This window comes from Haliaeetus albicilla, chromosome 2, assembly GCF_947461875.1.
Source record: "Haliaeetus albicilla chromosome 2, bHalAlb1.1, whole genome shotgun sequence".
Lineage (NCBI taxonomy): Eukaryota > Metazoa > Chordata > Aves > Accipitriformes > Accipitridae > Haliaeetus > Haliaeetus albicilla.
The window spans coordinates 2,415,805-2,438,893 of record NC_091484.1 but is presented as its reverse complement, the minus strand read 5'-3'; the positions used below and the strand labels follow the sequence as shown (position 1 = coordinate 2,438,893).

Sequence of the window (23,089 nt, the reverse complement as noted above, 5' to 3'; positions counted from 1 at the left end):
CACTACAAGTCCCGGGGAGCCAAGCGGCAGAACCGCCCCCGCCGCTTCCCCCGCCCGCTCCTGCCTCTCCCCGGTAGCACCATGGCCGCGGCCCCGGTGGCCGAGGGGGCTCCGGTGGAGCCGCACGACAGGTAAGGACCCCCCCTCACCCCAACCCGGGCTCCATCCTTCCCCGTTACAACCCCTCCCGGGACGGGACCGGGATTCGCAACGCCCCGGAGCCGCCGGTCCCGGCGGCTCCGGGGCGTTGCGAATCCCGGTCCCGTCCCACGATGCCACTTCCGCGAGTGGGGCCTCCCCGATCCCATCGCTCCTTCCTTCCCCCCCCCGAAAAAAAAAAAAAACCAACCCCTTTGCCTCTTCCCATCCCGACAAGCAACGCCGCGGACGCTTCCCAGCGCAGGGAACCACGTAGCCAATATTATTATTTGGGTTTTTTCCAAACTGCGCTTATTTCTTGTTTGCTTTGGGTTTTTTTCCCTCTCTTCCCCCCCCTTCTTCCCCCCTCCGTTTTGCTTCCCCCCCCCTCTTTTTGCTTCCCCCCCTCTTTTTGCTTCCCCCTCTCTTTTTGCTTCCCCCCCTCTTTTTGTCCCCCACCCCTTTTTGGCATGTGTCCCCCCTCCCCCCCCCCGTTTTTTCTTTCTGGCCTTAATTTCACAGTGGAATTTCATTTGCAAACGAGCTGGCACGTGTCTCGGCTCCAGTGAGCGCGAGGCGCTGGCAGAGCGGGGGAAAAAACCGCAAGTTTGCTACCAAAAAAACCCCCCACGCGGGATTCGTGGCTTTATTTTTCCCTCCACTCGGGTTTTCTCGCGGGTTCCCGTTCCCGTTTTCAATGCAATCCTCAGGCACGCAGAAGTGTGACCGCTCCCAAACACCAAATACCCGGGAATTGGCTCCGGAGCATCACCGGAGCAGAGACAAACCTGGTTTATAGGGATGGGAGCATCCCCGGTTGTAGGGTACCGGCACCGACCGACCCCAGCTCCGCCTGAGTCGGTGCCAAACCAGCCCTCGCGTTTCGGCAACTAAATATGGAGCCGGCAGCTGCCTGTGACGGCGTTGCCTTTGCCCTTCCTGTGAGTCAGCGGCGGGTAGAGGGGAGGCTGAGGATGAGCAGGGGAGGAAGGAGCTGCCCCGAGTAACGCCGGCCGGGTGGGAGATGAGTAACCGGGTTGTATAACTGAGCCCCTTCCACCCGGAGCGAGCCAGCGGTTAGGCTGACCACGCCATTCCCGTGGCCCTCGCTCTGTATAAATAGCAGTGAGATAATTGGGTTTGAAGAGGGAAGTGTTTGTCCTTTTGTCGTTAGGAATCGGAGGCCTTAATAGAGCTGGAAGGGAGTGTGTGTGTGTGTTGAGCTGCCCGGGGATGCTCCGTCCTGCTCCGGGGTGGCTTTCGTCAGGGCACGGCAGCGGCAGAGCTTGGTGCGAGGCTGGGGAAAAGCGGGCGTGATGTTCGATGGGTTTGCAGGACGGGCACGGCACGGGCATGGCACAGCGGGGTCGCTGGGTAGCATCTCAGCACCCCTGGAGCCACTGGCAATGGGGTGGCAGGTGGGTTCCTCCATCCCTTGGGTAGGTTCCTCCACATCCCTTGGATGGGTCCCGCCATCCCCTGGGTAGATTCCTCCATCCCGTGGGTGGATCCCTCCATCCCACGGGCAGGTTCCTCCATCCCACGGGCAGGTCCCTCCATCCCATGGGTAGGTCCCTCCATCCCATGGGTAGGTTTCTTCATCCCATGAGTGGGTCTGTCCATCCCTTGGTTAGGTCCCTCCATCCCATGAGTGGGTCCCTCCATCCCATGGGCTGGTTCCTCCATCCCAACGCTTAGGACTTCCCTGAAGCCTTTCCTTGTGCGCTCCCTGAACAAAACTCATCCTCCAGCCTGGCTCGCTCGCCGGGGGGTGGGATCCGGCCCCATCTCACCCTGGTCCCTGGATGAGGGGGTTCCTGGCATAGGGCCCCAGGGTTTTGCACCAGGCTGTTGCAGCACAACTGCTTTCGGCTTAAAGATGCCGTAGGACACGAAAGGCCCAGCTCAGGGCTGGCCCGCGCAGGTCAGGCCCAACAAAAACCACGCTCGAAGATGGAGGGAAGCAGGTTTGGCCTCCATGCACCCATGGGTGCTGCTCGCATGGGTAGGAGCTGGGAGAGGGACCCTCTCCCGCAGGGCCAGGCACCCCTCTCCGCTGTGGGTTTGGTGTGTCCTGAGCTTTTACACGGATCTATTGATGATATTCGGGTTACAGCAACCAAACCAGGAAAAGCCACGTGCAATTCAGCTTCTGTCCTTAAATCCCAAGGAAAACCCGCCGAGCAGCTTTCCATCCCTGGAAGGAAAAGGGGACCCCAGCCTTCACGGGGTCTGCTATTTCTCCCAATTTTAAGTCCAGTTCCTCGAGGCTGTGATTATAAAGGAGGGATTCGTGCTTAAAAATCATCTAGAAGAAAAAAAAGTCCAAAACCCAGGAGTGTCAGCCTGTGCGAGAGCTCAGAAACCGGGAAGGGAATTGGGAAGCAGAGGAGCATGTGCTGGGAGGAAGGCTCGGTCGCTGCCAGGGTTCAGAGCCGGTGCGGGCGATTCCCATCCTACCTGGGAGCCCGGCTGGGATGTTGGGTGAGCTGCTGGGACAGTTGCTCCCATTGCTTGGGCTTTTTAAACAAAGGCAGGAAAAAAGGCACCCGGGAGCGTGCGATAAGGAACAATGTCGCCTTGGCGAGGGTGAGGGCTCCTCACCGCCAAGTTCCTTGTCCCTTTTCTTTTTTGCTTCTTTAATGAGAAAGAATAGAAATCGCTGCGGAAGAGAAATTTATTTTTAAACTTCTGAAAGAGCTTTTACAGAGAAAGGGGAGTCTGTGCTGAAATCACAGGATGGAAAAGGTTGCTTTGATCATCACTGACTTCACTGGCGTCGTTGGGGCAGCAGCCACGGCTCGAGCTGGGGACAGGTTACCCCATCCCCGTCCCTCTCCTCCCGCAGCCCCTGTCCGGGGACCAGCCCCTTGTCCCTGGTTTCCAGCAGCGCTGTAGTCATTCGAGACGTGTTTCGGGGTGATACTCTCCTCTGCGGGTCCCGTTGCTGGACAGGAGCAGGAGGGGGCCGGTGTGGCCATGCTGGGTGCCCCCCATCTTCAGCAGGGGTTTGCTGAGGACAGTGGGATGCAGCGTGTATCCCCCGCCTGTGGAATAGCCCCGGTGCTTCGGGGAGGAGGAGGAAGGGGTCTTCTCCCCATCTCTGGCCCCATCTCCAGATGTTCAGCCCTGCTTGGTGCTAAGTTTGGGGGGAGCATCCTCCCCATACCCCCTCAGAGGTGGGTGCACTGAAGCCGAGCTCTCGTCTCGCCGTGCCGGGGAGGGCTGGGGGCTCATTCGGTGACCGCAGGACCTCGTCGTGATGAGCCGCGTCCCTGGCAGAGCCTGCCCGCTGCTCCCTGCCTGGCCTTTTTGGTGTGTCCTCCACTACCTCCTCCCTTCCTTCAGCAGCCAAATGCTGCGTGGTGGGTGCTGCTCTGACCCGGTCACTGTGCTCCAGGGCCAGCTGAGACCCCTCTTGCCATGGTGCCCGGCCATCTCCCACCCCTTGCTGGGCATCCTGCCCTTCAGCTGCTGCCCGGCTTCCCCCAAAAGCTGCTGGGCACTGGATGCCTGGGCTCCCTGCCCTCCCTGGCGAGGCTGGTGCTGGGAAAGGAGCCGAAATGGCCGGGGGGGGCAACGGGCAGCTGGCAGGGGGAAGGCTGAGAGAGCAGATTGCAGGGCCCGAGCAGCCAGCGGGACGTTATTCTTAGCCACCCGCAGTCCCGGAGTGTTGAGTTTCACCCACTTGTTTACTCCGGGGCTGAGGGGATGGCGAGGGGCAGCTCTTCCCCGGGGAGCTGAGCACCGGGGGGGGCTCGCAGCCGGACCTCCTGCCGCTGGGAGCTAAGGGAGGGGGATGAATCCCACACTAAAAACCCCAGCCTGGCCAGCAGCACCCCTGCCCCGAGCCCCAGCTGGCTCCATTGACTGGAAGCGGGGTGCTGCTTGGGTACCCCCTCCATCCCTGCCCCAGGGCTGTCCCCTCCTGCCCCCCAGCAGCCTCCTCCCCACCGGTGCCGGGAGCCGTGCCGGGAGCTCAACTGGCGTTTGCGGTCACGTACTTACCGGGTGGGCGACAGATCTGCCCTCCCCGCCGCCCCAGCGAGCCCCCAAAGTCCGAGGCAGCTGAGCGAGCCCCGGTCCCAGGGAGCAGAGGTGCCGGGGGGAGCCAGTGTTTATTGCCTGTGCAAGGGGCGGTGAGGGGAGGTGTCACTTCGCTCCCCCCGACCCCCCCCCTGCTTTTTCTTTAATCAAGCCAGTGCTATTAATATCAGGTAATGAACGTAATCTCTAGGTTAAGCTATCCTCTTATGCGTGCTGACCGCTCCACAGCTCCCAGCAAAAGACACTCCCCCGGCCGCGCTCTTTTCTCTCTCTACATCTTCCAGTCCCAAGCCCCCCAGATCTGCTGGGGGGGGGGGTGTCTGCTTCGCCCCGGCCCCTCGGGAGCCCACGGTCCCCGTGCCGGCGGGGACGTTCCCGTGCATGGCTCCTCGCACCGAGGTTCGCCCGGGGACCCCCACTGGCACGGCCGTCCTCTCGCCACAGTAGCACCGGGAGGTTGGGGGACAGGAGCCCAAACGCGGGCAGGGACGGGGGGGTGACACCCTTTGCCTGGCATCGCCTCCTGCTCCGCGGTGGGGTGGAGATGAGCAGCCCCCCGGCCTTCTCCAGTGTCCGCATATCGGGCTGCTGGGCCCTCGGGCCGGACGGTGGGTGAGTTCCTCCTTTGCTTTGGTTTTGGGTGGGTTTTTACTGTTTTTTCATCTGTTTGCTTTCAGTCCCTGCTTGCTGGAGTGAACCCTTGGTGGCCCCAGTCCCAGTGTCCCAGTCCCGGTCCCCTGCTCCCAGCCGGCTGAGGGCTGCGAAAGCGCAGGCAGCAGCTGGGGGAAAGATCAGCTTCCCACGGGACACGGGATGAAGCCAGCCCGGCGCCGTTCAGCAGGCTGCGGGGGACTTGGCAGGGGGATTTGGAGGGCTGAGCGCTCGGTCGGTTGTGTTGTTTACGGGGTGCTGAGGACGAGCGCTCCTGTTGGCTTGCAAGTTCAGGTTTGGGGCTTTGCTAGTTTTCTTTGCTGTTTTTTGGGACCTGCTGCCTTTCTCCCCCTAGCCCAGCATGGATCCGGGACAGTCGGGGGTCTCGGAGGGCGGTGGGGTGCAGAAAGCCTTAGCATGGAGGGCACAGGGGTGGGGATGGGAACGGCGGTGGGGAATGGAGAGGGGTGTCCCTCTTAACCCAGTAAATCTGTGCTTGGGGTAAGCGGGAGCAAAACTCTTCCTTCGTTTGTGCCAGCACATCTGCTGGGCTGGAGAGCCCTTTTGGGGAGCAGACCCCACCGCCGGGCATCCTCCTGACAGAGGGATGCGGGCAGGCTCCAGCGAGGCTGCATCAGCTACAGGGAAGGCAAAGCGTCCCCAAAAGCTGAGGACAGTCTGCGGAGAGCTGGTGGCAGCTGAGTCCTCCACGAAGGCTTTGCAAGACGGGTGTTACCAAGCCCAGGGACATGTTTCCTTTCATATTTGCCTTGCTATGGCATCGTGCTGCTGAAACCCGGGGGGTACGCTTTGCTCAGGAAGGCTGGGAAGGGTCTGCATGGGATGAGGACTGTCCTTTGGTTAGAGCAATGGCACTAAATTCAGCTATAAATAGAGAGTCCCCGTCCTCTGGGGGCTTTACCTTGCGGGTAGGGGCCTTGCACGGGCTTTGTCGCTGCTGCAGGGAATTTTGAAAAAGTGATAGGAAGAAATGGCCAAGCGAGACAGCTGGGATCAGCCCTTCCTTTGGAGGGGAGGAGAGTCCCTTCCTGGCAAAGGCAGCCGCAGAAAATATCTACAAAACTTGAAGTGTAACATTAGGAGAAAATGCATGACCTTTGCAGAACTCCAGGACAGTCCCACAGCCCTTCCCACAGCCGTGCTTATCTGAGATAGATCATGGGAAACGTTGATTTCAGAGGTGTAGAATATCTACCTTGTACAGATACAGATGGTATAGATAGATACCTATAGAATCAGAATTTAGGTGAAAGTCCAGAAGTGTTTGGACGAGAAGAGGCAGAGCAGGCCAGCTCTTGGAACAGGATTAAAGTGCTGCATCCAAGAGCAGCCCCAGGCGTGCCAAGGGACGATGGCTCCGCTTTTCGCCGAGGGCTGTCCCCACGCCGTCCTGTCCCCCCGTGTGTCCCTACATCCCGCAGTGATGCCCTGGCACGGAGCTGCTGTGACCACAGCCTGTAATTCGGGGCACAGCCGGAGCCGTCGGGGTGCAAACCTTCTCGTCCCCGCTAGGAGCTGGGTTATGTTGGTACTAATCAAAGATGCTGGTAGCAGTCTTTGCAGAAGTCAGCCTCTCGCTTGGGCTCTGCTCCGGCTCCAAAAACCAGTTTTGCCCAACTCGGAGTCGTTTCGGGAATCGCGACCTCGGTCAGCATCGCAACGTGTGGATTGTGGTCTCGGACACGGCATCTGCAGGCTGAGGTTGGCATAGGAGAGCTTGGCACTGCCTTACGCCAAAGAGCAGAGCATCCCTAAAAGCTTGCCTGTTGCATGGAGACCGGCGTGTATCCCTGGAGGAAAACCGGCTCAGCAGCCCTCGGCGGCAGCGCCGGCGGCACGGCTCTTGAGTAACTGCAGTCCCAGGAGAGGGGCTGGGACACAGATGAAAGGAACTGTTTTATTTTCTGGTAAACAACTGTGTTTTTGTCATCTCTTGCTTTTATCAAGCCAAAATGACTTTGTTTATGCACCGGCATCGTCAGCTGATGTCAGCCCCGCTCTGGGAATAGCGCGCAGTGGCTAATTGCTCCTGCAGCGTCACTGGTGGGAGAGGAGACCGAAATACCCCTCTGGGTTTGCTTCTCCTGCCTCTGTGGTGGAAGGAGCCATCTTTGCACAGAAAGAAACCCCAGAAGGCTTTCCCGGTGGGTCTGACCTCCTGACGTTGCTTTTTAAAAGCGACGGTTGGGGTGTTTTCGGCTCCTGGGTGAGCCGGAGGCCGGCGGTGCTCGATGCTGGCCGTGCGTGCCGATGGGCTCGTGCAAGGGACGGGATGTTGGTGGCTTGAGGCTCTTGCGGGGGGGCTCTGTAGGTGCACACTTGTAGGGTCGGCATCGGTGCGAGATGTCCTGGCGCAGGGGCAGGAGCTGCAGCCTGCCTTTTGCTAGCAGGGGTTCAGCAAAGCCAGGCAAATCGCTGTCTCCTTGCCCGCTCCGCAGGGATGTGCCGGTGCGGGAGGTAGGAACGGCGTGCTGGGGGGATCCCACCGTGCTCAGGGGGTTTGCCGGTTCGCTTTATGTACAGATGGCCGGTCTCAAATTTTGATCTTTATCTAATATTGTTCTAAAAAGGGCTGGGGGAGGGAAGGGAATTAATCTTCATAGCAAAACAGCTTAAAATCAAACCAAAATCTGTAAAGCCCTGTAGTTTAAGCCCTTTCAAGAGCAAAAAATAACAGAGAGGCAGCAAAGCCCCACCAGCTCGGCTGGGCTGTACCAAACAGTGCTGGGTTTGGAGTGTTTGGTGCCCGGGGCTCTCCGACCTTGCAGAGGTTTCGTTTCCAGCCCAGTCACAGCTGGGGAGAGGAGCAAGCGTTGAGCAGGGAGAGCCCTTTGCACCTTCTCACAAGGAGGAGACATCCCTCCCGAGGCGGCAAAAACAGCAAGCGGGGAGGAGCAGGAGCTGGTATAAATAATCCTCCCCATCCCCGTGCTGGCCGCGGAGCGTGGCTGCAGCTTATCTCCTGGCCAGAGGCCACTTATCGTCTCCCAGCCGCTGCTTTCCTGCTGCCAAGCTCGAAAGGGCTCCGGAGGGTGGTTCGTTCCTCTCCCTCCCCAGGGCTGCGGTGGCAGGGGAGATAAGAAAGAGGCATTTAGCAGCTCCAGGGCTCTGGTTGTGCTCGGTGCTCGCTCAGCTCACACGGCAGAGCAGATGCGAACGGCTTGGCAGCCCCGCTGCCCGGCTCTGGCCAGCTCGCAGGCTTGTCCCCAGGGGTTTCAGGCCTAAAGGGTAAGGATAACTAGAGGTTTGGGTGGGAGTGAAGCACTCAAAGTGGGGAGAGGAAAGGGATTGTGCATAGGGAGGACGAGAACGGTTGAGCTGTAAGCCCATGTGTTCAGCTTTCATCCCCCAGAAGGGTCCCTCGGCATGTCAGGACAGGTTGTTGCCCTCTGTAATAACACCCCTCAGTGCTTTTGAGAGCTCACTGGAGTGTTTATAGAATGTAGACATTCCCCAGGCAGTAGGGCTGTAGGAAGTGATGCTCGTGCCGCACCTTTCCCAGGATAAAATGTGATCCTGTGCGAGAATTTCTTGCTGTTGGCCGTGGCGTGGGGTTGCGGAGGTGTGGGTGCTGGTAGTGCTGCAGCAGGGCTGTGGTTGCTTCTCCCCCTCTTCCATCGCATCCCTCACCCGTACAGCGTGGGATCCCCCGGAGACCCTGCTCCCACGCACCGGGAACGACGCGGGTCCTTCCCCACCAGCGGTAACCGAGCTCCTTCCCCTCCCCATCCCCAGCAACAGCAGTGCCGAATCCTTGGACCGGCTGTACCCTGCAGTGGGCTCCACCAAGCCACCCCGAAAGCGGACCACTAGCCAGTGCAAGTCTGAGCCACCCCTGCTGCGGACCAGCAAGAGGACCATCTACACGGCTGGCCGACCACCATGGTACAATGAGCATGGGACGCAGTCCAAAGAGGCCTTCGTGATAGGTAGGCAGAGGCAGCGCATGTCCAGGCTCTGTCCCACCTCTACGTTTCAGCTGGTGCAGGCTAGCATGGCCAGCATCGGTGCTGCCTGCCCAGTGGCTTTCCAGAAGATCTTGGGGGGATTCCTGCCCTACAACCTCCTTGGAAACTGGAGGTTGGCTCCGGATTCCAGGCTGTGAGTTGCTTAGCCCAGGCAGCAGCAGGAGGAGTCCCCGTGGTTAGTCCGGTGTTGACTGGGTGAGCTGTAGGATTGGGCAGAAGCTGAGAGCTTGCAGATGGGGTTGGTGGATTATAGCAGGCACTGGGCAGACCACAATCTCTGCTTGTTGTTCCCTCAACTCTTGTTGCCTGGGTTGTCACGAGTTCCCAGGGATTTAGTCTAGGCTGGTTCTCATGCCAGCTCTCCCCTTGTTACACAACCATCTAGCGAAGGGTTTCCCAGCTTTTGCTGTGCACATTGCTGCCAGTTATAGTATGTGCCATTTGACATTTTGAAGGATAATCTCTTGTAGTACCTATCAATCTCCCTCTTTGGAGGTTCCTCCAACTTGGTGCAACAGAGCAGGATCCTGGGCTGTAGTCTGTGATGGGCAAGGCAGATTGTGGGGTTGGTGACTCCATCCCCTTTTCCCTGACAGGCCTGGGAGGAGGCAGCGCCTCTGGGAAGACCACGGTGGCCACCATGATCATTGAGGCTCTCGATGTCCCTTGGGTGGTTCTGCTGTCGATGGACTCCTTCTACAAGGTGAGGCTGCGCGTTGTCCTGGCCAGGTTCGTGGGCTGCCATGGCCCTTGGCATAATACCCTGATGGAGAAACGCCGTATGGATTTAGTGACAGCCTCATGTATTTCCCTTCAGATGGTTCTTGGGGCAGGGGGAGAGGTTGCTGGGCATGGTGGTGGGGAGGGAAGGCTGCTGGTGGGGATGGCCACGTGCACTAACCTCTTCTCTACGGGCAGGTGTTGACCAAGCAGCAGCAGGAGCAGGCAGCCAGCAATGACTTCAACTTTGACCATCCCGATGCCTTCGACTTTGACCTCATCATCGCCACTCTGAAGAAGCTGAAGCAAGGCAAGAGCGTGAAGATCCCCATCTACGACTTCACCACCCACAGCCGGAAGAAGGAATGGGTACGGGACACTGAGGGGAGTGGGAGAAGGTGAGGGGACCGCCAAGACGGGAGAGGGGAGTGCTGACTGGACCCCTCCAGCCTCTGCCTTTCACTGTCAGACTCGTGCAGTCGCCCTCTGCTCTGTGGCTGGCTCAGGGCACATTTTGCAGGCGAGCTGTCGCAGTCACTAACGACCCGGAGAGATTCCCCGGGATGGGGCATCTCTGAACACATGTTCTGTGTCTAACCACATCCATTTTGACTCCACAGAAAACCCTGTATGGCGCCAATGTGATTATCTTTGAAGGCATCATGGCATTCGCAGACAAGGAGCTCCTGAAGGTGAGGAAGGGTTTAGAATTGGTTCTAGAGAAGCCTGACAGGCGCAAGCGCTGCAGCCGCCTCTTCTGCAGCCTTATGTTACAGCACAAAGAGAGTCCCAAGTGCCCTGGGGCTCATGTACACTGCTGGATGGGACCCTCTCCTCCCACAGTGCTTTAACATCACCCCTACAAACCAGCCCTCCACCCCATAGCCAGCTGGGGGGAGATGGTGGGAGCATGCTTTCTCCTGAGGTTCAGCAGCAGGGAGATGACCTTCTCTGCCAGGTTACACAGGCTGCGGCAGCACTTCACTGTGCAGGAGAAATAGTCCTCGACTCTTGCAGCGGCAGGGGAAGAGCCCCCGGCAGAGGTCAAGCGTTTAAGCAGAGACCTTGATCTCAGCCATTTGTTTCCAGGAACTAGGAGCTGAGTGGTGATCTGGTCCTTGGCAGTGGTGCTGCATAAATATGACTGGAAATAGCCCACCTCCATGCTGCATGCCTCAGCTTGCACAGCCAGAAGCAAAGTCTGATGTACTTCTACTGCGCAAAGCCTGGTGTTCCTAGGATGGACTCATCCAGCACTTCAGGCTTTCTTGGGAATTATTTGGATACGTGAAAAATGCTATAGGAGGGAGTGAGCCATGCACAAACTTAGCCAAGCTCAGTCTAGAAGGTTTCCTTTCCTGCCAAGCGAGCGTTTGGGTTGCACTTTCCTGGAGCAACGATGACCTCCAGTGGACAGCTGGGTAAATCCCCCAGGAGCTTCCTCTGAGCATCCCTGCTCTTGTCTCTCGCAATTAAGGGCAGTGTCATGAGCTGACCTGCTGTGCTTGGCTCCCTTCCAGCATTAACAAGCCAGCGCTCCTGGGTTAAGCCTCTTGGTCTGTGTCATGAGCATTAACTTCTCTTGTCTCCTCCTCGCTCTTAAATAACATCCAGCCAAAGTGTTGGAGCTGCTTAGAAGTGGAGACGGGGTCTGGAGCAGGACAGGTCTCGGGGGGCATGAGAGTAAGGGGCAGGTGGCAGCAAGGGATTTGCTGCAGCATCTGCAGTGCCAGCCAGGTTCAAGTTCAGGGACTGCAGAGGCAAAGCTTCCTCCAGGCCAGAGCAGAGCTGAGCCGAGCTCTGTTAAACTGGTGTTGTGCTGTGTGCAGGGCTCAGCCTTCTGGTTGTGGCTGGTGGAGAAGGTCGGTTCGAGTTACACACCTAACCTGGTGGGGTTTGCTCCCTCCCCTCTCATTTCAGCTCCTGGATCTGAAGATATTTGTGGACACGGACTCGGACATCCGCTTGGTGCGTCGCCTGCGCAGGGACATCAGCGAGCGCGGCCGTGACATCGAGGGTGTCATCAAGCAGTACAACAAGTTTGTCAAGCCCGCCTTCGACCAGTACATCCAGCCCACCATGCGGCTGGCCGACATCGTCGTCCCTCGAGGTACCTGCCCAGGGCAGCCCCGAGCTGCCGCGTGGCTCAGTCCCGAGTGGAACCTGAGAGACCCCGTCCCTCTGCCCTCAGCTCTGCTGGCCAGTTCCACCGCCCTCCGGCTGGCGAGGACGGAAGAGTGGCTGTCCTATGCCAAAGAAAAGGTCCCTCCAGTTGAGTGTCTCCAAACACTGGCCGAAAGCAGGTTCCTAGGGGAAAGGCTGCACTTTTCCCTCAACCAGTCTCCTGCCCTACCAGCTCCTGCAGCTTAGCGATTTAAAAGCTAGAGGTGACTTCCAGGTATTCAGTAATAGATTACTAAATAAGAATTTAATAATAGCAGGAATGTCTCCTGCTGGATGATGCTTTGCTACAGAAGGGATGTTTGGGGTACAGTCTGGTTTTTAACATAGTGGGGAGCTTGGGGAAGAAACACACGTCAGGCACTGCTAGCACTGTGGCCCTGACCGGGCTGTCTCTCTTTTGCTTTTGGTTCACTCCAGGGAGTGGGAACACAGTGGCTATTGACCTGATCGTTCAGCATGTCCACAGCCAGCTGGAAGAGGTAAGAGCTGCCTGGTCTCCCGGCTGTCAATGGTGGGGTCGACCTTGCCTGTTCAGCGGTGGCATTGCGGGAAGCAGTGCTCTGGGTGCCAAGGTGGGAATGGCCTGGCTTCCCTCCGTGCTCCAGGCGTGTGAGCCACGGGGCTGTCCTCATGAAGCCCTCCCAGCCATGCTCCCTCCTTTTCAGTGAAGGAGACTGCCTCGTCCCTGTGCTCTGCTTAGTGCAAGGCTCCTCTGCAAGCTTCCTTCCCTCACTGGGAGAGCAAGTCCTCTGGGGACAAACCAACCATCCTCCAGTGATCTGAGTGATGTGCCCTCCCTGCCTGCAGCCCTCCTGGGGCTGGCATCACCCCAAACCCTGCAATACTTCAGCTCTCTGGCTCTGGCTTCTCCTCTTCACCCCCTTGCAGGCACTGCTGCACAGTCTTTCCAGTCAAGAGCCCACTTTTCCGCTTCTGTGTTGGGTGCAGCCCATGGGTTTCAAAACCCAAAGTCTTGTCATGTTTTACCCCCAGCCTGAGCCCCAATCCAGGCTCATGCTCCATCACTTCCCACTTCCCCATCACTGGCTTTTACAAGTCATCTTCTGTGTGTCCTGGGCCAGTCCTCACCAGTGGTTTGAGCCTGGGACCCTTCGATCAAATGACCCCGTTGCGTGTTGCTGTTCCCCGAGCAGCACAGCCTCCTCCCGCCCCATGTTTGTAGCTTTGATGTTTTAAGTTGCGGAGGTGCTCAGAGCGATGCCCTGGGAGGTGGAAGGAGCGTGACCTGAAGACCGACGCGCTTGAAAGTAAAAAGGGCTCGATTCCTGCAGGTCTTTCTGAGCTCCCAGACGGCAGGAGCCGTTCAGGCCCTGGATGTGAGCTGGCACATGACAGCATCGTGCCTCCCGCGCCCGCTCAGGAGGGACCGCTCTGATGCAAAGGCGTCTTGGCAGGTTCCCCCTCCCAGAGCACCCCACTCTCCGCAGGGCTGCAGGCGGCACTTGGGGCTTTCTGACTGCCCGGATTTACTAAGCTCTGGCAGGTCGGGACGTTGGTTTCTAAACCCTAGGTCACAGGAGCAAGGATCAGAGCCCCGGCGGCATCACTAGCACCGGGCTGAGGAGGGCACGCTGCCGTGGGGCACAGGCCAGGAGGCGGGATATGGCTGTTTCTCCCAGCCCCTGGGATCTGGCCAGGAAAGCTGGCGGCTGGACGCTGCAGCCAGCAAACACGGCAGCTCCTGCCCAGGGCGCTGCTGCGAGCCAGGCGAGGGGTTGGCTTGGGGGGGGCTTTCATTTACCTGGGGAGGGGAAGAAGGGGAAAAGGCTACATGTGAATGCAGGAAAATATTCCTATTTTTCCTTTTCTTTTATCTTGAAACGACCCTGGTGTTGACAATGCTTAATACCGGTTGCATTGTGTCTTTGTGTTGCTGCCGCAGCGTGAACTCAGTGTCAGGTAAGAGCCCCTAACTCTGTCCTGTCTGTGCAGCCCGAGGCATTTCCAATGCCAGGCACTGCTTGGCCTAACCCTGACCTGCAGTCGAGACCGACAGCTCGCCTAACGCACGGTCTCGTCCCGCTCGAAGCTGACGAAAGGCCGCCTTGTCCTTGGGTTTGGGACCAGCAGGGACAGGGCTATTCCCCAGGGGTGTATTCGTCCTGCGAGGGTACCACCAGCTTGAGCGCAGACCCCTGAAACTGGGGCAGGGCCAGGTTTGTTAGCTGGGGACCCCTCTGTCTGTGCAGGAGGGGAGGCTTTGCATCCTGGGATTCTCTTTTATTTCCCTTCATCCTCTTAAGACGAACAGTTGTTCAGAGCCACTCTCCATCCCTGATGATTAAACATCATTAAACATCAATTATTAGATTAAGCAAAGCAGTTCGAGGGCAGTGGGAGCCCTGGATCCCTCGCCGCGCACAGAGGCTCTCAGCTGCAAGCCTGATGGCACCCAGAAGGAGCGTAGCAGCTTCGGCGTGGCGAGAGGTACCCACTTTCCCGCAGTGTCTAAAGACTACACAGCAACTGCGTAGGGACTGAGAAAATACTTATGCCCTAATCCAGCAGGATTTCTAATTTCTCAGTATCTGCAGGGGGATGCTATAAAGTATATGTTGATTTACTTAACCTCTTCAGCATGTGGATCCAGATGGGACCTTAGCCTCCTGCTTCCATTAAGCAGCCAGCTTAATGCATATATATATATACACATCCCTAAAAAGGGAAGCAGAGGGGATGCATTACTGCAGATGGGTTTCCATTTAGATCTCCGTCGTTGTATGGAGACACTTAACTCAAGTAACCCTAAAATTTACATCTGGCATACAACAAGCTTTTAAAATACCTAAGATGAACAGGAAAAAGACTCTGCTTTACTTATTTCTGCTTAAGCCATTCATTTCCTAGACTAGGCAACTGGATGTTTTATTTTATTTTTGTTTGCTTGTTGAACACCATGGGGCCTGACATTTCCATACAGACGGCATAAACTTCCCTGTATGTCTGGAGGTCCAGGTGGGAAGGTACTCTTTGGTGTGGAGAGAAGGGTGTTGCTTTAAAAAATTGCAGGAATAGCATTAGAGAGTAGATTAATGTGTGTGTGTATGTGTGTGTATATATGTGTATATGCCCATGTGTATGTGTGTGTGTATATATATATATATATCCCCCCCCCCTAAAAAATTTCCTTTCTCTCCAGTGATTCTCCTCTTTAGTCAAAGTGGCACTAAGTACAGGTGATCTTTTTGTGCACCTTAAAAATCAGGTATTTAATAATATGTGGAGAAAGTATTAGTAGTTTTATGATAGCGAGTTTGGAAAGGTAAATCTGACCTCCAGAAATAACTCTGTGATCACCACAGCCACAGACATTTTTATGTTCTGTTTAAGGCTCGTGGTTTCCATTTATGACTTTGCCAGAAAGTCTGGAAAAAATTTCCTGCAGAAAAATCTGTTTATGCTCCTGGAGTCCCAGTGCTTTTACTGCTGCTGCGGTTTCCCATCAGTTCCTCTGCAGCTCTGCACTCGCAAGAGGAGCGAGGTAGATGGGGAGACGTGTGTCAAATGAGATGTGCTTGGCAAACAGGGGGCTTTTCATCTAAAACAATTCCCTATCCTCTTGTCTTGAATGGCTTCGTGTAAATGTCACAGTTGTTGTTTTGATGTCACCACCTTTTGGCGGCCGTAGGGATGCAGCGAGGCCTTTGTAGCTGGTAGAATAAAACCTGGATGCTTAGATCTGGCCCCAGTCCCAGGTACTTCTCTGGTCCCAGCGCTCCAGGCTGGCCCTGGGCTGCCTCTCCTGTCCCAAAGGGTGGCTGGGACGGGCAGGGAGTGCCTCTCCCCAGCTCTCAGCTGAGCAAATGGGTGAATTCTGAGGAGTTTAAAGAAAGTGGTGCTGTTCCCTGGAGCCTCAAGCCTTGTTTTCCTCCTGTAACTGCTGGCTGCTGAGGAGCATCATTGCCTTCCTGTGTATTCCCTCAGAGCGCAGGTCAGACCTTAGCGTCCTTGCAGTTGGGATATTTCTTGTCCAGCTTCCCACATGTTTAACCGTGCATGTGCTGGAGATGCAATTACGTACAGGCACTCCCAGGTGAGTATTTCTGCTCGAGTCCAGCAGCAGGAGCCGGACCAGCAAGCCCAGGCCTGCCGATGCACCGTGCTCTCAGCCGAGCCCGTTTTCCAGCCCTTCTGCCACGCTATTTCAGCAACCAGCCCAGCTCTAGGAGCCAGTGCTCTTTTCAGCTGAATTCCCCTTGCCAATCAATATTCCCCACCCCCAAGGTCTCGATCAGCTTGGCATGCCCTTTGCCAATTGTGTCTTTAAATATCAGCCCGTGGTGCAGTTTAATAGCCCTTGTTTGAAATGTCAGCCGTGAAAGCCAGCCGCTGTACGTGTTTGAAATGCCTTGACTGCATTAGCTCCTTTGTAGCTGGATGTCTCTTGTCTGCTTCCTGCTTGATAGCATGCTCAACAAAGAGCTGAGGATGTTCCCTGAAGCCTTCCTGAGAGATGGTCACCCCTTTCTCTCTCCCTTTCTTTCTTTCTTTCTTCTTTTTTTTTTTTCCCTTTAAAGCTTTTGTTCTGGGGGGAAAAAATAAGTTTCCAAAGTGAGACGTTTTCTTGACGTGCTCACGGCTGCCCATCTGAATTTTCCATCGCAGTCCTGCCTGGCAGGGGGAGGAACAGGGAACATTGCTCCCGCAGGCAGGCTGTGGGCAGGTCATGGTGGCAGAGACCCGCTCCCTCCATCCCTCCCAGCAGGTTTGGGCAAGGGATTTCACCGCAAGCGACGTGGCTGTAGCGGGGAGGCTGCTGGAGAGGCTGAGCTCTTCTCTCTGCCTCAACCTGCAGCCCCTCTCCAAGGGACGGCGATCCCAGGGCAGGTCCAGGTGAACTCGGGGGAAGGAAGGTCTTCCCGGTGGCGGTGATGTTCTGTTCTGAGCCAGGTTTCTCTCTATGTTCCCAGTGCTCTCGGCTTTCCAGGCTCTCCGAGGCTTCAGCAGATCATCTGTCTAACGTGCCAGGAGGTGGGCACCCCTGTGCACCCACAAGCAGTTTGCACGGGTGCAGGGCAGGTGGGATGAAGGTTTTGCAAGTTTGGCCTTGAGCACCTTCGCTTGCTCTGGGATTGCAGCAGAGCCCTGGGTGAGGGCTGGGCATTTCCCTCTGGGCTCCGAGAGCTGCAGCTGGTGTTGCAGTGTGGTACCACCTGGGACAGAGATGGGTCAGTGTCCCTGCCGTGACTCTGCGGCGGTGAGAGCAGATGGAGCTTTCACCCCGTGGAGCCAGTGCCTTGGAGAGGAGCCGTGACATGACTTGGTCATCAAGGGAGGAGTTCTGGGGTCTGTACGGCGATGGCACAGGCACCAGGCAGGTCCAAGAGCCATAGATCAATTAGGGCTTTTTTTTTCCCCCTTTAACTAACGACAGTCCTTTTTCCTTTGTTTCATGTCATGTTTGTCCCTCTCCCCTTAAACTCTCATGTTTCCTGTCTTGTCTCCCCTGAACATCCCTCCCACCTGGTGACCAGAGGAAGCTGCGCTGGGATATGTGAGGAGACAAACGCTAACGGCAATATTTTGGTTGTGACACTAACGCCAGGGAATGGGGGCGAGGGCTGTGCAGTGTGAGCCACATTACTAACCCGGGCCGGGGGTCTTCAGGCACACAGCTCACAGGGTCCTGCTTTGCTGGGGCTGTGTGAACCAAACCGGGGTGGGGGGACTAGAGAGAGCATCTTTATCCCCATCCCAAAAATGGCACCTGCCACTGTTCCCCCAGAAAGCACCATCGGGACCCCCGCAGCACCGAGCAGCTTCCCTGGGCTGTCAGGGACAGGGGTCCGAGCAGGGTTGCATCCAGGCATCCCTGTCCCCGCACTGAGCAGCAGCCCCTGCACAGGTGTCAGAGGAAGGTGCGGAAAGCTCAGTGACAAAATGCTGACAGCATTTCCCGGGGGCTTGTTGACAGTTTGGGGTGCAGGGGAGGTGTTCCCAGGAACGCGGGGCTGCTCTCGGGGATAGGAGCACTCGCTGGCATCTGCGGCAGGGAGCAGGAGCCGGGAACGTCTCACCTGCAGCACCGCAGAGACCACGGCAGGAGAGGGGCTGCCCATCCCGCTGGCATGGCGAGATGCTGTGACATGGACCTGCCAGTGATGGAGGGCAGAGGTGCCCGTGGCAAGCTCAGGCGTGTGCCTTTGGGTGGGCCGTGGTGGGTGGGAGACAGCCCTGTGGGCTACGACCCCTACAGCTCCTCTGGTTTGGGCGACAGCGGTTTGTCACCTTGGCAAACCCAGCTGGGGCCATGAGTGGGTGTGTGGCTCTCTGTTGGGGGGCTGATCTCTGTCCCCCCCCAGAAGCAGGCAGCCCCAGTGCAGGCACCTGTGTCTGCAAAGGCAGGGCTCAGGTCCTCACCCGCCACGTGGGTCTGCATCCCTGGGGTCCGGAGGGATTTAGGCAGGGCTGTGCCCCCCGGATCTGTCCCCGAGCCTGGTCTGGCAGGAGGAAGGAAGGGGGGGCTGCGGGGACAGAGCTGCTGGGTGCTGCCGGCAGCTCAGCCCTGACGTGGGAGCATCTCCGAAGGCAGCTAACCTGAATTGCAGTGACTAACAGAGTGAGCTCGCTTCAGTAACGGCAGGTCTGGGGCCTTGAGGGCTGCTTGTCCCAAAGAGGCGGTGGGGTCTGCGGGCAGCAGGAGCATGCCGGGTTTGGCCCCAACCTGACCAGGCTCTGCCAGCAGCAAGCAAGCCCGCGATGGGAGCACAACCGGTTCCCATGCGCTCCGCATGGCCGCAAGCTGTCTCGGCTCTCGGGAGCGTTCCCTGCGTAGGGGCTCTTTGCTGCTACGCGGGACTGGAGCTGGCGAAAGCAAGAAGGAGCCCTTAAGTACCCACAGGCCTTGGGAATGTCTCGTTTGTTGTTGGTCAGCCAAGACCAGGAGATGGCTATGCGGATGGAGGCCTCAAGTCATCTAGCTCTGCCCTCCTCCATTCCTACCCAGTCATCTTCTCTGTCTTCTTCTCTGCTTGTGTGCCTCTGTGTGTGTGCAATTAATCCAGGTTTCTGCTTGATTTGAAGTCTTAATCACCTGGTGCTTTCGTTTGTTTGCTCTCTCCTCCTCCTCCCCAACATCTCTCTGACCGGGATGCAGCTGCTGGCACGTGTGTGATCTGACGTGTGGCTTTCGGACCCCAGCCCTCCTCCCAGACAAAGTCGCTTGTCCATCCTGCCCAGCCTTGTGGAAGCCAAATAGATGTGACCTTCATCTCATTACTGCCGCTCTCAAAGAGAGAGGTGACTAATGGGGCTCCATTGTGCGCTTCTCCATGAATGGTGTTCCCTTGATCCAAGAATAGCTCCCAACCCTATTAGTTATTAGGAGATGAGTCACACACAGCCAGTCCTGTCCAGCCGTAAAGTCTTCAAGCTGTTCCCAATTTGGTGTCGATCTGACTATCCCTGAATGGGCCAGGAGCTCTCTGAAATGGTCTCGTTGCAGCCTGGCTGCCTGTCCCGTTCCTGGTGACAGCTGGCACTTGCAGGACAGAGGCAACCACAACAGCCCCTCCTCACCCCGTGAGTTCAGAATCCACCACCAGATAAGACTCCCGACCAGGAGAAGGTTTTGGGGTTTTTTTCCACCTTCTTCACAACCAGTGGAAACCAAGATGGGCCAACCACGGGTCAGCTGCCCAGCAGGAAGGGCAGGTCCTTGGGCTGCGAGGTTCTCCTGGCTCCACTGACCACCCGCTGTCTGCCCCGTTCATGGGAGCAGGTCCCTTTTTGCCATCGTGGGGGAGCAGGCAGGGCTGGCCTCTCGTTTGGCTCAGCTGGATGGCCTTGGTGTGCATTTGCAGTGTGAGATGACATCTGGGAGGATGGCTCCGGCCGTGTGCTCTGCACCAGCCTTTGGACAGCCTTGCCCTGAGATATTCTGACCGTGTCTTTGCTTTTCAGGGCCGCCCTGGCCTCAGCCCACCAGTGCCACCCCCTTCCTCAGACCCTCAGTGTGCTGAAGAGCACCCCTCAGGTGAGGGGCATGCACACCATCATCAGGTAAAGCCCCCGCCACCACGGCCTCCTGGGGTGGGATGGGGCTTCGCTGCCAGCTGGGGCGGTCTCGGCTTGCTTTGGACTCCCAAATCCCACTTGCGCCCTGTGCTCGTGGCTTGGGGACATGGGACGGGGCAGACAGTGGTGGGTCCTGTGTAGAGGAGCTGTGCTGTGAGTGCTCCATGGTCTTGCCAGCAATTTTTCTGCTTTTTACCTTAAAACTGCCACCACAATTCCAGGCTCAGCTGGTGAGCTCCCTGCAAGCAAGATGCTGAGAGCCAGGCAGGGGCAGGGGCTGCCCACCTCCACACAGCACGCTGACCTCTGTCAGCATCTCCCGGGCCACGTTTTGGTCCAAAGCTTACGTTGGCTTTCCCTCTGCTCTAGAAACAAGGAGACCAGCAGAGATGAGTTCATTTTCTACTCCAAGAGGCTGATGCGGTTGCTGATTGAGCACGCGCTCTCCTTGCTCCCATTCCAGGTGGGTTCAGGGGTGTAGCTGGGAGGGTGGGCAGCAGGCGCTGTGTTTCCTCTCCGATTCCTAACCCGTAACTACCAGGGAGCTGGGACAGTCCTGGCACTGCTCCTCCAGCCTTCCCCGTGTATCAGCCCTTTCCTCCTAGATTAAAAAGGGACAGGGCTCTCCTAGGCCGTGGAGCCATGGCGTGGCCCTGGGTGATGACTCTTTGTCCAGCCTTGGTTTCCAAGGGTCCAGACCAGCCCGCAGCTGGCTGGCTCCCCAGTACCAGGGCTCCTCTGAGAGCCACGTCAGAGCCCCTGGTAATGCTTCTCACATGGTTTTTGTAGAGTTGCACAGTGCAGACCCCTCAGGGACAGGACTACGAAGGGAGGACATACAGCGGGAAGCAAGTAAGTGGAAGCAAAAAGTACTATTCAGACCTGCCCCGTGGGGTTACGTTGAAAGCCTCATGGATGCAGGGGAAGGACAACCCTGGCTTCTCGGGGCTTCCCTCAGGCCTGGGTTTGGTGCCTGCTGTCATGAGTACCATACCCTGTGTCATTGGGACAGGCGGCAGGTCGGTGGCCAGGGGTGCCATCAGCAATGTCACTGTGCCGGTGTTGCCCTCCCACTGAGGGAGCCAGCCTGGACTGGGAGCAGCACAACCCTCTTGGAAGGGATGTGCTTTGGGGTTGCCCATTAGAGTCCCCCACTGTCAAGACCCAATGCCATACTGGGGTGGTGTGTGTGCACCTCCTACCCCCTGCCTTCCCATTCACCCTCGTGGTGTGCTGCAGATCACCGGGGTGTCTATCCTGCGAGCGGGCGAGACCATGGAGCCGGCGCTGAGAGCGGTGTGCAAGGACGTCCGCATCGGGACCATCCTCATCCAGACCAACTGCAACACGGGCGAGCCGGAGGTAAAGCCCATGGCCCTGGGCTGCCGAGGGCATCTCGTGGCATTAGCCTGCAGGCAGGGGGTGACTCGGGTATTTCCTGAGAGCTCTTCAGCCATCCGAGAGTTGATCTCGGCGGGGGATGAGTGCTCGGAAAGCAAGTGCTTTGAAAGCTTCTGAAGTGGGCTTTGCCGGCATGTTTGTACACGCAGGGGCTGGTTTGGTGTCTGAGTGTTTGCACCAGCGCCTGGCTCCAAGCTGACAGCTGGGCTCCCAGAGATAAAGGTGCATGAAAGATCCTTCAGCCCTCTAAGAGAAGGGCTCGGTTTGCTCCATTTGCCTTCAGCCTGCAGCCTCTAAGCTGATCTCTCTTTCCCCCTGCCCAGCTCCACTACCTGCGGCTGCCGAAGGACATCAGCGAAGACCACGTCATCCTGATGGACTGCACGGTCTCCACGGGCGCAGCAGCCATGATGGCAGTGCGGGTGCTGCTGGTACGGAGGACATCGGGGCACGCTGCAGAGGGCGGGTGGTTCGCTCCCAAGTAACGTGCAAAACACCAGCCGCAGCCATGCTGAGGGGCTTTGCGCTGAAACTGGCTCGTCCTTGTGAAGGAGGGTGTCATGGGAGACGGCACAAGCTGGGGTGACTCTGTAACCAGGCGCTGACAAAGTCACCCCTTCCTTGTGTCATTAACAGCCTGGATTGAGTTGGTTTCTTGGTCCTGTGCCCAGCAACCCCAGCTGGCCACAGAGACGGGAGGAGAAAAAGTGGCTTCAGGAAGGCCCTTGAGTGCTCCGAGTGAAGCCATGGGCCATAACATGCCTTAGACACCCTTACCCCGAGCTGTCTCTGTCCCTTTCCTGTAGGATCATGATGTCCCAGAAGACAAGATCTTCCTCCTCTCCCTGCTTATGGCGGAGATGGGTGTCCACTCAGTCGCCTATGCTTTCCCCCGGGTGAAGATCATCACCACAGCTGTGGACAAGAAGGTGAATGACCTTTTCCGGATAATCCCCGGCATCGGTGAGTATCTAGGTAGGAATGAGCTGTTGCAGGGGGATTTTCGGTGCTCCTGACCCACTCGCCAGAGGAGGTGAAGCCCTGGTTGTCAGCAGCAGCTTAGGTCTGGCCTTATTTGACCCAGGGACCCACTGCCTTTCCTGGGTCCTGCTGCCACGTGGGCGTTGGGATCGACATGCACGCTCTGAGCGCTGTCGGGCAGACGTAGCCTTGTTGGCAGAAGGAGCCATTCCATGTGCCGTGAGCCTCCTCCGGCCCCAGATGGAGAAGCTGGGCTGGGACAGCTGGAGCAGACCTGTGCTCACCTCATTCCCTAAGCTGCCACCTTAAACAAGCTCATCCAAAACAAGCTCACTGTGTTCTTCTGTCCTCGCCTCTGCTGTGCCAGGAAACACCCCTGCCACCGGGTGCTAAAACAGACTCCAGGCTGCTCCAGTTTTGCTGCTACACGAGTTTTAGAGCTGTTCAAGCTGTTGGATAAACCTGCTTTTCTTTCCTTGCCTGCTGGGACGAGGACAGGCTGGAGGATGGATCCCAGGGCTCCCTGCAGAGCTGCACCGTGACTGCGTCTCTCTCTTTCTCCCCACAGGGAACTTTGGCGATCGGTACTTTGGGACGGATGCTCCTCCTGACTGGAGTGACGATGAAGATGCTCTTAGCACTTAGCTGGATGTGGAGATGCCACTGGCAACAGGCAGCTTCAGCACTGCACCTTAACCCCTCTGTCCATTGCAGATTTCTCCTTTCTCCTCACCAAGCATAGATATTTTTTTCAAATCTTACATTGGAGATCTAGGGCATATTTTTTCAAAGAAACACAAATCCTAGTTTGACTTTGTGGACGGTCGCGTGTCCCAGCATAGAGCGGAGTTAATTTATTTTAATTTAAAGATTTGCCTATATAACTTATTGGAGATATTTTATAAAGGAAAATATTAAATTTTTTCTCTGGTTTTCTTGAA

At 57.2% G+C, this 23,089-nt stretch overlaps 1 protein-coding gene and 1 long non-coding RNA gene across 7 annotated transcripts; one reads left to right on the top strand and one right to left on the bottom strand.

The window, feature by feature from the left end:
• Positions 1 to 41: 41 nt before the first annotated feature.
• UCKL1 (uridine-cytidine kinase 1 like 1) lies at positions 42 to 23,089 on the top strand. 6 transcript variants are annotated; one of them, XM_069802748.1, is made up of 17 exons: positions 42 to 131; positions 8,593 to 8,786; positions 9,422 to 9,528; positions 9,744 to 9,914; positions 10,166 to 10,237; positions 11,466 to 11,655; positions 12,147 to 12,208; positions 13,633 to 13,649; positions 14,060 to 14,177; positions 17,225 to 17,244; positions 19,653 to 19,751; positions 20,136 to 20,229; positions 20,556 to 20,618; positions 21,006 to 21,128; positions 21,491 to 21,598; positions 21,974 to 22,130; positions 22,717 to 23,089. In XM_069802748.1, the coding sequence occupies exons 1-17, from the start codon at positions 82 to 84 to the stop codon at positions 22,791 to 22,793; spliced, it is 1,722 nt and encodes a 573-aa protein (XP_069658849.1). In that variant the 5' UTR covers positions 42 to 81; the 3' UTR covers positions 22,794 to 23,089. The 6 variants fall into 6 exon arrangements, with proteins under 6 accessions (XP_069658849.1, XP_069658843.1, XP_069658855.1 ...); XM_069802742.1 differs by lacking the exon at positions 42 to 131 and adding an exon at positions 4,482 to 4,797; XM_069802778.1 differs by lacking the exon at positions 42 to 131 and adding an exon at positions 6,868 to 7,001.
• LOC138689128 (uncharacterized) lies at positions 2,798 to 4,247 on the bottom strand. Its single transcript, XR_011327961.1, has 2 exons — positions 4,147 to 4,247; positions 2,798 to 3,924 (listed from the first exon to the last, which is right to left on the bottom strand). It is a non-coding gene; the product is annotated as an uncharacterized lncRNA (long non-coding RNA).

What these genes read in the sequence shown, in the direction of transcription:
- UCKL1 (XM_069802742.1), top strand. Translation starts at nt 4,730, where the DNA reads ATGAGCAGCCCCCCGGCCTTCTCCAGTGTCCGCATATCGGGCTGCTGG. An exon ending in GGCATGCACACCATCATCAG is followed by an intron (nt 19,752 to 20,135) that starts GTAAAGCCCCCG and finishes CCTCTGCTCTAG; the next exon opens with AAACAAGGAGACCAGCAGAG. An exon ending in TGGCAGTGCGGGTGCTGCTG is followed by an intron (nt 21,599 to 21,973) that starts GTACGGAGGACA and finishes CCTTTCCTGTAG; the next exon opens with GATCATGATGTCCCAGAAGA.